The sequence below is a fragment of the Anneissia japonica genome, unplaced genomic scaffold (assembly GCF_011630105.1).
Source record: "Anneissia japonica isolate Jap-2015-1 unplaced genomic scaffold, ASM1163010v1 scaffold287835_len3118868_cov185, whole genome shotgun sequence".
NCBI classification, from domain to species: Eukaryota; Metazoa; Echinodermata; class Crinoidea; order Comatulida; family Comatulidae; genus Anneissia; species Anneissia japonica.
The window spans coordinates 2,090,241-2,105,657 of NW_022737223.1; the positions used below are offsets into that span (position 1 = coordinate 2,090,241).

At 35.1% G+C, this 15,417-nt stretch overlaps 1 protein-coding gene across 1 annotated transcript in view; it reads right to left on the minus strand.

Moving 5' to 3' along the window:
* The window catches only part of LOC117117119 (low-density lipoprotein receptor-related protein 12-like), a 21,048-nt gene extending 7,425 nt beyond the window's left edge, over positions 1–13,623 (minus strand). The window contains exons 1-8 of the mRNA XM_033261321.1: positions 13,490–13,623; positions 12,993–13,150; positions 7,739–7,771; positions 6,667–6,793; positions 5,239–5,429; positions 4,148–4,288; positions 3,147–3,508; positions 2,025–2,181 (exon numbers count right to left, since the gene is read on the minus strand). Coding sequence (XP_033117212.1) covers positions 2,025–2,181; positions 3,147–3,508; positions 4,148–4,288; positions 5,239–5,429; positions 6,667–6,793; positions 7,739–7,771; positions 12,993–13,035 — 1,054 coding nt within the window. The 5' untranslated portion in view covers positions 13,036–13,150; positions 13,490–13,623. The remainder of the gene's footprint in view (positions 1–2,024; positions 2,182–3,146; positions 3,509–4,147; positions 4,289–5,238; positions 5,430–6,666; positions 6,794–7,738; positions 7,772–12,992; positions 13,151–13,489) is intronic.
* Positions 13,624–15,417: the final 1,794 nt, after the last annotated feature.

The following is a 15,417-nucleotide window of genomic DNA, read 5'->3' on the forward strand; positions in this document are numbered from 1 at the left end:
CATTGCTGCATAGCCAACTGTCGGGGATATGGTACCTTCATATGACTACTTCCTGCTACTCCATAGAGATAATAATAAGAATACTAGCGCTAGAGCGCTAACCGCAATGTATTCGATGTTCGAAATACGCAGAACTGTGTGGGTACCATCCAAGATGGCTGCCATAGATTTAGCCAATCAAATTTCGGTAAACACCATCGTTTGCAATTGCGCCCTCAATTTACTGAGCAGGTTCAGTACAGCTAGCTACCCGTATGTTTTAAACTCGAGCGCTGCGGTGTTTGGGTGTAATGTACACGATTTTAATTTTTATCATTGGGTACTTTATTTTTGAATAAGATGCTCCACTTGGCCTCGATTTGGCTACAATAGTTTAATAATTTGTTATTACCATTACTCATTATCATTAATGAAATAATAGTCAGTCAGAGGGCAAGAGACAGTATGTATACTAAGCCTGAAGGTGGCGCTTTACTACGACGGCCATCTTGGATGGTACACATACATAACTCTGCATTGCTGCGCCATCTTGTCAACACTCTAGTTGTTTAATAGCTCTATGGACTACTCAAAACAGAAAAAACGTCGCATGGAGTTAGTGAAAAATGGAGATCTAAATGAAAAAACGATGTATTTCAGCAAGTATTAAAACCTTTTTGTTTTATTTTAGGCCTTCTTCAAAATACCTATGCCACAGCAGTTGATTTTTTTTGCCGTAAAACCAAAGTAGTTTCATGCATGTCGACTTGCCGATCGGTTAGAGTGAGCCCTGACTGAACTCTGCAGAAAATCCACATCGAACTTCGCATCGCGATGTAAAACAAAATGTCGGAAAACTTTTCTTTGACGCATGCGCATTTGCATAAATGTCTACACACATACGCACACACATACTACACACAATAAAAAAACAAAAGAAATGTGAAAGTGATTACAATAGTTCCTATTGCATTACATGCATAGGAACTAAAAATGGGTAAAAAAGTTGGTAGGGAGTTTTTTTTTAAACACTAATAACGTGTTTATGCCTAAAAGGTAGGAAATACACAAAAATACAACAAAGACCATTTTTAAATCTATATTGATGAGCAAAACGATTGCATAACATTACTATCGTCCAGCAAGATAGGCCTATTCTAGCCTTTTTAGCTCATTAAAAAAATATTTTTCGTTGCACTCAAAATAATAATAATAAAAAAATAAATAAATAAAATATCGAACCACAATTTCATACTTTTTGGATCGGTCGGGCGTAGCCAACACAATAATTTTTTTTTTTATTTGTCCTAAGGTAAGATTTTTTTTATTCCTTGTTTCGCATACTTATTTTTTTTTAAGATCATTTGCGGAGGATGGAATAAAAATAAAAATGAAGTTTTTGTTTCCTTATTTAGCAAATAGTTTTGACAAAAACATCAAGACGGATAAAAATAAAATTTTTATCTGTCTTTTTAAAATTGCATAGGCCTTTTTTGGTTTTCTGCTGTTATGATTGTCTCTATTTTTTCTTATATTTGATTGATGATAATTCTTCTTTTTTCCCGATGTATATATTTATCTCATTTTAATTTTTTAATTGGTCTAATACAGGACCATTTGAAAACCAGTTCATTCTGAAATGTTATCCTGTATAAAGATGGTTTAAATAAAAAATTTAAAAAAATTTTATTGGTGAATGTAAAATGGGATGGTTAAATGCTTTAAATTTATATAATTAGGAAGAAATATACATATCTTATATATTTGGAGATTTAAAGCAGCGGAGGGTATAGGAAAAATAAAGAAAAACTTTTGTTTTTTTCTGAAATTTCCCTTTTTTCGTGGTGGTTAGTGCGCTAATTGGCCAAAAATAAAATTTTATTTTGATTTGAAACCATCAATATTTGCATTCGCCGGCTTCGCTAACCAAGGTATAAAAAAAGTCTTGACTAAGGTGATATGAGGTGATTTTTAACTATTTGAGGGTAATATTTGTATTAGTATTATTATTACTATAATTATTATTACTGTTATTGAAGGCAGACCTTTAGTTTGGTAGGTAAAATTGAATCCTGTGCCACCATTTGAAACGCTGTCTGAATGGAATGTAATCAGCATCCTATCACCAGTCGATTCAATCACTTTTGGCGGCATATTCGAACTCTCCTTTGATGTTGACCCAAAATATGGACCATACCTATCCTGTGAGAAAAAAGTAAAAAGAGGCTAAATTAATCTGAGAAAAATATACTGTAGTTTCCCTGGTTTAAGCCCACCCTCCTTAAACACAATATGTGGCCGATTTTGGGTGGGTGGGTTAATACCTGGGGAATCCCCTCTTCAATCAAAAGGCAATTTTTTAGCACTGCATGCCTTATTTAAAGCCAATATTACATTTTGTTTTTAGAGTATTTGTAAAAGTCATCTAACTCATTCAAATTATACCCTAGACTTTTGCCCGAGGAAAGGCTGGTATGTAAAATTGGGCATAAAGTACGGGGTGTGCTGCTATAGCTGAGGTGGGCTTATACCCGAGAACTATGGTACATCAGTTGAGCTGACTTTCTGTTTGTGAATCAAAAACTTTTGATCAGCGAAAAACGAACAGGTTTGCTTATGCAAATTCCTGTTATTTAATATTTCATTAACAGAAGAATTCTGTATCTATTCTATTTCATTTCATTTCATCTCTTTATATATGTGCTTATATATGGTCATGTGATGTCATCATAACCATATTTAGGTATATCACATGTTTTTGTCAATAAAATTGATAGTCTTGGCGCGCAGAGCTTTTAACCCACTCAGCTTGCATTGATGACATACTGTGAAATGCTTCATGCTATCATTCAGCTTTAATGCAGGTTGGCCCACTAGCATTACCTATAATCCTTAACCTTGGTTATGGACACTTAAGGCCAACTCAGACAGCATCGTACGACACAGCCCGGCGCGATTTGTCGTGTCGGGTCTGTGTGAGTTAAACGCAGACGTGATGGTGTGCGGCGTGGGCAGTCGCGTCGTAGAATATTAAACATGTTTGATATTTCTCACGACGGCTTAAGACTGTCCCCGACAATAAATCGGGTCGGGCTGCGTCGGCCGACGCTGTCTGAGTTGGTCTTTAGAAGACCATAATCTACAAATTACCTATTAAAGTTACTTACAGCATATTCACTACCACCATCGTAAACCCAGATGTAGTCAGTATGCTCGCCACCATCAAGCATAAAATCTACATATCTCAACTGGATGGTATTGCCCTCTTTCACAATCACCTTCCATTGGCATAGAAGATTAAAGCCGTAATTTGACGGAAAGTTTGGCGAGGTGAAGTAACCCATACTGTCATGCAGATAGTGTATGCATTGTTGGCATCCTTCCTCATCGCGCCCGTCCTCGCAGTCCCTCACTGTATCGCATTTCTTCACCTCTGGGTAGCATGCGTATTCGTGTGTTTTGGCAGATCGGCAGTAAAAATAGTATAACCCACATTCAGCTTGTGTTACTGGTACAACGGAAGTCACAGCTGTTGATCAGAGATGTCAGAATAAAGTTACTGATATGTCTTAGTTTTGATGTAATTGGAAAAATAAATCAAGTATTATAGCTCATCACAGAAATAATTAAGACATATTTTCTCAAGATAACCTTATCTAGTTCTAAACTGGTGAAAATGGTTAAAGAATATAACCAGGTCATAAGTTAGTATACAAATACAACATGGTTTGAGGTTAAGTAGTGAATTCCACTTCCCGAGGCATTGGATGATTGGGACTACCTGCCGACGAGAAGTGGAGGGAAGTAGTCCCAATCATACAATGAGAGAATTGGAATTCACCACTTTACTGAAACAATACCATGTAATGTATTTGTTTTGCTATCCTCATAAGTATTAAACAGCAAACCAACCGTCCATCTACATTAGCCATTTCGATCTGTGAGGGTAAAATTACACAATTTGCTAACGATTCACGTAGGTAAGGGTGCAGTATTTGATTTTGGGTTGTACATTCTTTCCACTTGTATATGTTAGTTTGGCACTCACAGGGAGTAGTAAAAACTACTCTACTCTTACCACGTGGAATCTAATTAATATTCATGAGGTATAGTAATAATATAATTTATGTAATAAAAAATATTACTAGGTTGCAAAGTTATTACTAACGTCTGCACTCTGAATCTGCCTCATCTGCGCCATCGCTGCACTCTGATTGGCCATCACATTTCCAATTTATGGGGATGCATTTCCTTTCTGCCTTGCAGAAAAATTCAGTTTCTTGGTTGCACGAAGATGCTGGGTATTTGCCTATAAATAACAAAGAATTCGATAATCTGAACATACCTTTAAACACTGATTCCATTACATAGTGTTTCACGTGGCAGAAATACAAGTTTGAAAAGCACACTATCTTTTATGTGTGCAAAATATGACCCATCCTCCTCTTGACAAAAAAACTGAACATAAATATTAAAAAGGAAATTATAAAAACAGTAGTGTGGAGCGTGGCTTTGTACGGAGTGGAGATGTGGACACTGCTAAAGGGGGAAGTTAGATGGTAGGAAGCTTTTGAGATGTGGGTGTGGAGACGAATGCAGAAAGATTGTTGGACTAAAAGAAAGACAAATGAAGAGGTACTGAACAATATAGAAGGAAAGAGAGCATTACTGTCAGTTATTACAAGAAAGAAAGAAGAATTGGCTTGGTCATGTTTTAAGGGAAGAGAGTTTGTTGAAAGAAATCCTAGAGGGACAAATGGAAGGGAAAAGATCAAGAGGAAGAAAGAGGATAGGGATGGTAGATGATTTAAAGGATAAGAGGCTTTAAGTAAAAAATGAAGAGAAAAGTGAAGGTCTATGCCAGTGGCGGAGTTGACAACCCAGGACCTGCCTGATGGCAGAACACTAAACAGAATATGACCCATGGGCAGATTAAAAAATGCAGTATACCCTTTGGAAGAGAATAGGGGATGTCACCTGGTGTACTGCCCAATCATCACCAGAAGGAAACCAGTAGAAATAATACTTCAAACTTTTGTGAATTTTATTTTGTCTATTTCACACTGGAAAAATTCAATCCAATGATAGTTAGTGGTTGAGCAATGATAGCAGACCATAAGTGGTTTTACAGGGACTTACAATGTGGTTTACGATGTAAATACAATCACTGCTTCGGCGGTCAAATGCAATCAGTAGCTTAGTGGTTGTCAATGGTCAATATTTGATTTGTTAACATTTATATAAATGAAGCCTACTTACTTGTATAGAAATCCAGTAAAAATCCATCACGAACATTGGTTTGATCGGTAGTAAACTCTAGCGTTGCATACTGTGTTGTAATAGGGTTTGGCAGTTTAGTACCGCAGTATGTCTCGGTAACAGAACGGTTAAATGTGCATTTCAGACTGTCAATGCATTCTGCACCACGTTCAATGTCCATATGCTGAAATCTGTAAACAAAACAATAACAATTTTGACAACACATTTATTCTACGAATCAACAGACATTTAGTATAATTTTTATTGTATTCTGAAACGTTTTATTCAAAATATGAATATCATGCTCTATTGAGCCCACAAAGACAGTCATGTCAAATCAATGACACTGATTTAAGCCAACATCTGCGCTAAGTTTTTAATACCAAAACATGTAAAATCTTTTTTATTGCCTAATGGTTATCTAACCATGAGCTGATATCTACACTTAGCCAAGGGCAGGTGTGGAGGAAGATTTTAACACATTATTTAATGACAAAAAATATTGATGTTTCGAGTTCAGCATGGACATTTATTTTAATAACAGAAATATTGAGCACTACTTAAAATTATATAAACTACACAGTATTTAGTGTATTATAAGCATATACATGATGATGCTTGATTTATCTATGATGATCAATCAATTGAAATCTAAAGAATCTAGGGTTGCGTTTTTGACTATTTTTTTTCCCTTTAATCAACAAAGACTTTGGAATACTAGTAGTAGCAGTAGGCCTATGTGAAAAGGGTACATATTAAAATTTCATTTCTTACCATACTTTAACCAAGGGGTTAATATTAGTCAAAAATGCATAGGGAGAGAATAATTATTTAGCTGTAAACTTCAGATCTTAGGCCTATATAGTTGGCACTGTGCTTTGACTTGTGCCTATGTACTGTATGTATGTCTATACTTTAATGATTATGCATGTATGCATATAATCCATGCATATTGCTTGTGCATTGGGAACAGACCATTATAAAGGTGTTTATCACCTGTTGGTCCCTTCCTATTGGGAGTACAGTATGTACAGGATTTTTCTTGTACATTCTTCTTGAAATGTACAAATTTTAACATGTGTAATCCGCCTTCTTTTCTCGGCAGTTACCCTGTATATTGTATGTTAAACACCTATATGTATGTTTATAAATGAAACAAATTCTTGAACACATGTTCATGGTTTTTTTTTAAGACCAATTCAGACAGTGTTGTATGACACAGCGACAAAAAATTGTGTTGGGTCTATGCGAGTTAAACACAGACCGACGCGATAGACCTTTGTTGGCGACAGTTGCATCATAAAAGATTAAACATGTTTAACATTCTCATGACGACCTAAATACTGTCCCTGGCGATAAATCCTGTCGAGTTGCGTCGTGCAATGCTGTCTGATTGGCCTTAATATAATTCACATCATGCTTCATTACCTGATTGTAACCACTTCTCCAGTATAAGACTTTATCTTCCAGACACAATTTTCATTATTATTGTATGGGTCTGGGTAGTTTGGAGATCTAATCTCACCTTGTCCACGATGATGGATATCCCCACATCCTTAGTATTTTAAAAAAAAAATGTTTTTCAATACAGTATGACAATAATCTGATTACAATACAAAACACTGGATTTAATATGGATGTAAATTTCTTTAAATTAGACAAAATAATACATAGCAAAAAAACAACATACTGTATTACACCAACAAGACCAGATAAAATTCTTTGATGATTGGATTTAATTTTAAAGCAAAGAGTACCTATTCAGATGACAACACATAAGCGACAATCTTTTTCCCTAGACAATTACAATGATGCTCAACAAGTCTCATTACAACGCTTAGAGAGTGAAGTTAAATTTAATTTTTTTTAAATATGGTCACTTGCGCGGATTTTAAACCAGGACTTCAGGATTGGAAGGTAAGCGCATTAATACATTTGTTGCCAGCAACGCGAATTCATGTCTGACAGGGTTCACTTGGGGTGGTAAAGACTCGAGTTCACGTCCACATCTGTCTAAAGTCATACCACTATTGTATTGCACGTAAACTCGCTGGGAGTGGTCGCAAGAATGTGAACGCTCGTCCTGAAGTTTCAGGGAAGAACCTGGAAGTGATGTTCCAAAAAATAAATGCTATATCTTTGTTTGTGTTTCATTGCAGTTGATGGAAACAATTTTTGTTAATGGTGGTGCCATTTATGCTTTGGTATAATGGGATGAAACTAGGAAAAAAGGCTTGGCAGTCAACGTGCTAAGCATGGTTTCCATAACAATTGCTACACACTATCGCTGACTCTTGGGCGACGCTGATTGGTCAGCGTCAATCAAGGATCGTTCCTGATTGCGTCAGGAACAGCTACGCAGTGCAAGGTTTGCTGGGAAAATGCTGTGGCGACTGTGTAGCGATTTTATGCAAACCAAACTATAATCACAAGCTACCGTACAGTTCAAGTTTTAGTAACTTGCTGACAGCTATGAATGAATTATAAACTAAATTCTTACCTTGGGTATAGAGTATACCTGAATGGCAGCAGACTGACGGAAGATAAGAAAATAGTTACTCATTAATACTTTATTATCAAAACACTTCAAATAATTATCATTAAATTAGATTCTAGTACCTTTAGGCGAGCCTTTTCATTTCGTTGTTAAATGATTGGAACTAACCCCTTCTGTCAAAAGATAGTCCCAATTACTCAGTAGAATTCACTACTTCACATTAAACCTTATTACAATACCACCAATATTTAATTGCTGATATATAAGGGCTAGCAACTATTTTAGCAAAACTAGACCTTGGACCAGCAAAAAAAAACAAACAAACAAAAACTTTTTACAGCTCTGTACTGTAATAATAATGTTAATAATAATAATAATAATGTTAATAATAATAATAATATAATAATAATAATAATAATAATAATAATAATATAATAATAATAATAATAATAATAATAATAATAATTATTATTATTAATAGATGAATTTATAATAGCGCAAAAAATGAGGTCTCTATGCGCTTGACAAAAGGTAAGAAGACAATGAAAAAATGGGTATAAATAATCAACAAAAGAGAAAAGAAACAAAAAAAAAAAAAACTACCAAGCTAACACCCAATCTTAAGTATTGGGTTACACCCACATCACCAACCAGAGATGTGTGTTTATGTACTCTAGTTTAGCATGGTCTTGATCTTTTCTGGGATCAGGTGCCTCTAATCTGGACCAAACAACACTACTGTAGCTAGTGAGGTGAAATATGAAGATATTTCCACAGTGTAATTTTTATGACATGCCTCAGAGGTTAATTTCAGGCGTCTAGAAGACAAAAGTTTTGCGGGGGGAGTTCAAAAGTTTTGTGGGGGAGTTCCCCAGACCTCTAGGGTTTGTTTATAACTGTTTATATAATTTTGAACAGAGTTCAAATTACAGATGAGAAACATGTGTATATTATTTGTAATGCAGTGGATTGAATCCTACTGATCAGATTTTCACTGCTTTCATGGTCTCTGAACATCAGTAAAAACCTTTTGTTCTGTTGTATAACATTCTTCACGCCCAAAACAATAACCTGACGTCAAAGCCTAGCTGCATTGCACGGTGTTGAGTAGAATATTAAAGTTAGTATTTTTTTTTTATTTCTATACTGCTGCGTTATATAATAAACATCATCTCAAGGTGTCTAAACAAAACTCAAGAGAAAAAAACACAATAGGAAATCACATGACAAATAAAACTAGCCTAAAATAAACAGATCTTGAACTACAGTATCACATGGTTACACCAACTAAAATTTCTAAAAGGCAAGAAACCTTAAATTGATACCACAGGAGTCATAATGAAAAACATACAATTAAAACTTATTATAATGGAGTAAATTATTAGGCAAAACATTTGCAATTAATTACTGAATGTTGTTTTGAATCTGTATGATGAATCTGTATGGTGAAGCAGTAGTTTTCAATTGTTGATGTAAAAACAATGTTCAATCAATTCTTGAACATTAACCCATGAGTTTATAGACAGCAAGTCACTATAAAATAGTTATTAACAGAATTACTAATAGGCAATAATATTATTAGCCTGAACTCTGTATTCAGCGTAGACTTGATCAGGATATACTGATGTTTTTTTATAATTGGCAGACTTATTGTATTGGCCCAGTAATAAACATACATTACTATAGCAATTAATGTTTTAAGTTCCCATAGTATTTGAACTTTGCTAGGGGCATGGTACCATACCCTGGTTCTGGTTGGCAGATTACAGTAGTTTTATTGAGGCTTTAGCATAATGCGCTATATAAGCCAAAATTATTATTATTAATTATTATTATTATTAAACCTGACCATCTTAATAGCAAGATAAGGATAAACTAGTCATGCCCCCCCCCTCAAATATCAAATAAACACCCCCTCAGAGCCTCAATTGAAAAAAAACACCCCCCTTGAATAAATGCCTCGAGGCATTTATTTTTTTCCTCAAATAAACGTCCTTCCCTCTCTAAATGAATGCAAACAAGCCTAATGGAAGCAACATCATTCGTAAGACATTCTATTAATGTTTTACACCAGTAGAATTACTTTTTTTCTAACCTAGTTGGGATCATATGTATGGAACAAACAGAGCTTCCTCTGGTATTCATGGCACTTTGCCATACCATGGCACTTCGCCATACCACAGCGGATGTGCCTCAATCACTCCCTTCAAAAACCAGCTTGCTCATGATACTGAGCCCAAAGCACAACGTGTTCCTAAATTTCAAATTCTGTGTTTGCTAAAATGCTTTTTTTTCCCCTTTTTAATTTATTTACATTTCCAACAAAACCAAATCAATTTTCAGATAAATTAACAAATAGTAATTTTTTTTTGAAAATTTATGAATGGAAGAAAGTCCACTCTGCTTAAAAATATGTCATACTCGCAGTGACACCATAAAAGTGCACCCAGCACAAAGAAACATCTATTCCCTAAACCTCTGTAAAGAGTTCATAGAACATGGTATGGTTCTATCCTTTAACTGGTGAGAATTCTTACTGTTGGATGAAAAAGATATAAAATAAATTCCCTTTGTAGGCCCCTTAAATCTGCTAGCAGTCACTGATCCCAATACTGTATATAATGGCAAAACCACTGACATTAGGCTTTTCATACTGACTGCCATTAATCCCACTGTCAAGCCATAATCCTCTTATAAGGCCCCTTGTATCCTACTATCACTAATCCTGCCATGAAATAAACATGAATATACTGATTTATACCATGGAGGAAATGTTTATACTCATCCCACACTCATTTCATGTTACTTCCAAGTTTCTTTATTTTTATATGTCCTTGAAGTGAAAAACGCAAACAATTTTATAGGAATTTTCAACTTTCATCAATGTTAAAATTAGGCCAAAAAAAAAAGGTTTGCAATACCCACACACTGTGGGCAAACATGTCACTTTACCTGATATTTTGTGTAAATTTTTATCCTTATTTTTTTTTTTTTTTTGTTCTATTTTGTGTCGGTGTAATATAAACAGATTCTTTGCATGCTGAAAAATGTCATGTCTAACATTTTCTTGCTTTCAATATTAGATTGCTCAGTCTTTCATTTTACTGTATGCTCATGAGTGAATCATTAATGTGTAAACAAATAACATTTTCATCTGGACAATAACTGAGTATCATGTTGTATGTTGTACATTTGATACAGTTCCATTTAAAATTACTTAATTAAAAGACTTATAAAATTTACAAAAATTCAAAATTTATATTATTTATAATACTTGAGGTTAGGTATTCATAGTTACCAACCTGAGAAATTTGAAATGCGTGACTATGTAGCAGTTGGCTAGGGAGGGGGGCCGTGTCTCAGTCACATAATCAATGGTCGGTTGTGACAATGAACACGTAAGACCGCACGCGCCTCCTAGATTCTACTAAGTGCGCATTTGGCTGGGTTGTTTTTGTCGGAAAAGAGAAATTTTCTCGATGAATTGATTCTCGATGAGATAACAAAAGCCTTCTAATAACTCAAGTTACAGTATTGCATGACCGTTTTTATATTTTTAACAAAACCAATTTCTTCTAATTCTAAATACATATTCCCCTGAATTAGTGATAATTTGATATCACGCATAGACTTGTGCTAAATGCATGACAAATTTATGATCATGCATGTGTTTCTGCAAAATGTCTTTCATCCAAAATCACTTTAAAATGCGGGATTATCCCGCACGATGCGAGACGGCTGGTAACTATGAGTATTAGCTCTATTATTAAGAATTTTAGACTAGAGCCCTTGTTTATTTGGGCTTTATTTAGGGAAAAATCCCCAGATCAAATGAGGAAATGCCTAACAATTTTATGACAGCAAATTGCATACTTTCTTCTTGCATATAGTTGTCAATTAGGCCTACTGTATAAAAAAAAAAGAAGTAGTTTCTACAGTAGTCTATTCGCTCATCCTATATTTGGACTGTTAAATCTTTATCTTTTATACTACAAAAAATCCCAGAAACATAGCATAAATTCTACCATCAAACAATAAAAAAATATCTATGTATACATGTCTATTTAAAAAAGAACTACACATGTCTGGTCTAGGCCTCTACTGTTTGTACAGTGACAGTGGTGGCTATCTCTATGGAAAAAGGGGCCCAACCATCCTATTCTAAAATAAAGTTTATTTTTTGCTGGCCTAGCTATTTGATAATTGACTCCTCCACAACTATCTATTCAGTACTGTATTCACACAAACAATATTTCCTGTTTTAATATCAGAGTTCTGTCATATTGATAGCACAGTATATGCTACAAATAGGCACAAAGTCCATGTTGAATAAGGTTTTTCTGCAAGCTCTGTGTATCTTCTAACTTTGTCTAATATTTAATAACCCTTATCACATAGAGTACTACCATGTTACGTCACGATACCGCGTGATACTACTCTGTTGCTATCTTTGCAAAAAGCGTTCAACAAACACTTGATTCCAATTTCTAACGTAATTATTAAGATGTTGTATCTTACTTTTTCTTTGCAAATATTAATTGATGAATAAATGTGTGTTCGATAAATAATATAATGCAAGCTTTTGAGCTTTTAGTACATTTTGATGGTAAAATATTAGATTTCAAAATGCCTATTCAAGAAAGCCTATGAAGTCATTCAGGTGTAATGAACGGTAACCCATTTTCACACCCCCCAGTTACGCATTCTCAATTTTCAAACCCTCCAGTTACGCATTCTCAATTTTCACATCCCCAAGTCCATGCACTGCAGCACTTAATTGAGGCCAGCATTTATTACAAGCTATTTTAGAGAGCCTATTAAAATGTACCCAGCAAACTATACAATGGCCTATCTGACATGTTGCCATACTGTACAGTATTAAATTTACAAGGATATTAATACTGTATTGAGAGACATTAATTATGTCTCTCAATACAGTAATCGTGTAATTTCGCTTTTTAATGTACTGGTTTAATGACTCCCACCAGGGCAATGTAAATAATGTGCAATTTAGATTCGTCTACAATACATTATACTGCCTTCTGTTCCCCCGTTATTTATTTATTCACTTTAATTTTGTTGTTTTTACTTTACAGTGCGGATCACTAGTATCTGAGGGCTGGTGAGATAATAATAGAAATAATAGACTTAAAAACACCTGGAAAACAAACATTTTTGTTTGTTTAGCATAACACAGTATTAATACAGTAAATTACCACTCAATGACAATAATTAAATTGAAAAGACTTAGGCCTACCTATAATAAGCAAAATAACATTGAGATTATTTCCTGATATCATTACGAATGTGGACAACTTTCTTTGAATTTGATGACCGACAAACAAGATGAACGTAAAATTTGAAGTTCCTTCCTTCTTGTTGTTTGTACTGTCACTCACTCAGTGTCAACAATTTCTGGGGGAAAAAATCACAAAGATTTATTTTTAATTTGATTGTGAACATGTTCATGTTCCAACAGGCCAGAACAGAGCTAAGGCGGATATACAGTAACCAAGGTCTAACAAGGGACTCTCTGGTCTAACTACCACAAAGAAGGACCGTAAGCTAGCCAAGGCAGGGCCAGGGGCCAGGCTCCATTGTACGTACAACAGCAGCTAGGCTAGCCTAGGCCTAGCCTAACGAGTAACGTAGGTCAGCGTGGCTTCAATATCTATGTTTTTTGTCGTTTTACTCGTTTTAAAGCACTTAAAAATACGTAAAACTAATCACTTTATGATATGCAGAGTGACTTACTTTAACTAAATAAATGAGAATACATCATTCACTACACCAATCCGCTCGAAGTATCTACAATTTATATTTTCTTTTCGTTTAGTATGCCAGTGAGTCAACACTTATCACATAAACCACAGCCTTAGTAGATGACGTCATAGCAAGGATTTTCTTTTGACAGCCAAAAAAACCAGCATGGTTGCTGCCCCCTCTAGATAAATAATAATATTTTTTAATATCATCTTTATCTTTTTCGACTCATCACTGTCCCGGTCACTGTTAACCTCCACTCCAACCGAGGTAGCGTTATGTTCGGTGCCAAAATTATGAAAACAAAGTACGTGAAAACTATATTGAGTAAACGATGCATAACGTATTACATTATGTTTGTCCTACGGCTAAAAATAACTTCACTTATTTAGTGGTTTATCGGTGTTTAATGATGAGTATTGTTTTTGTTATAAGAATATTTTGCTTGTATGCAACTAACAATATATAAAATGAATGAAATTATTAAAATGTACAAGTATTTGTATAATAGTACTTCGTTCTACCATGGAGGTTCTACAGTAGAAACCCTAAAGCTTACATATACTTAGACATAACACTCTGGAGTTATCCGTCATTTTCATCATTTTTACAACAGCACAAAATAAGGCCTACTCTTTTTTTTCTGTTACCACCTCTTCGGGTCCCTGTAACCAAATAGTACACAATATAATTTTATTCATTTTTAAATCATCATTTATACCCCTTTTCTAATATTTTATGATTATCGACTACACCACCGTTCCGCAACCTATGGGTCGCGCCCAATGTTTGGGACGCGAAAAAAAATTGATGGGTCGCTTAATCTCTTCAGATCGTGAAAACCTTAATTAACACAAATGAAGACAAACGAAATTAAATTATAGTAAACAAAAGTGCAATTTAAGTGTGACAAGTGTATCAGTTTACTTTTGTTATGTGTGCGTTATCACAGTTTCATGTTAACTGTATCCAAACATTAAATGTACTTCAGGTATGACAACTTTAGAGTATTAGTTTTGTTCATTTCAATGTGTTAAACTTTCAGCTGCAAATTATAATGAGAAAACATTTTTAAATTTTATGTGTCTATTTCGCATAACCCATAAATCTCTGGCAGCACTAGGAAATTATGATAAAATGTCTGCTAATCGTTAATTTTTAAAAGTCTTTAACTTATTGAAAAATTTGATAACTTAGGCCTACGTGATTTTGTTAAATGAGTAATTTAAAGTTATATTTTCATTTTTATGGGTTTTTTCATAGGCCTAGTGATTTTGTGGGTGATAATATATTTGAATCAATTTACAAAATGAATAAAGTGGGTGGTTCTTCCCGCTATCCCTCGCGCGGACGTTTTATTGATTTTGGGTTCGATGGGTCGCGTCAGAGTGCTGGGCATATACTTTGGGTCGTGGGCTAAAAAGGTTGCGGAACGGGGGACTACACTATAACCGCACTCCTCCCTCTAAAGCATGTGTGCCTGTAGGCCTACTCCTCTTGAGAAAATCATGAAAATTGTGGATGGTCACCAAGCAAGATGTCATTAGTTTGAGACCGACTGCCGTGAAGCGGTTCCGCCAACAGGGAGTCCGACATGTTCTACATGGGGGGTAGGGGGAGGGAGGTCCGAACCAAGTGGCCGATAGAGACTCGGCCAGGGTTCCAGAACAAAAAAACAATGGCCGTGGTTCACGGGGAGAGTTTTCATGGCTTGGGTATGGCCCATTGTGCTTTTATGACTACAATATTAGGGATTGGCAATCAAAAACAATAACGTAATTTGAATGATTATTTTTGATCCGGTCTGTCCGCAGTGGGGGAGGGGGGTAGGGTGGGGGAAGGGCCTCCCGTCGGGGAGAAAAACCACAATTGGTCAGGAAAAAAAAAAATATTCTACATATTTTTATTAGTAGACTCTA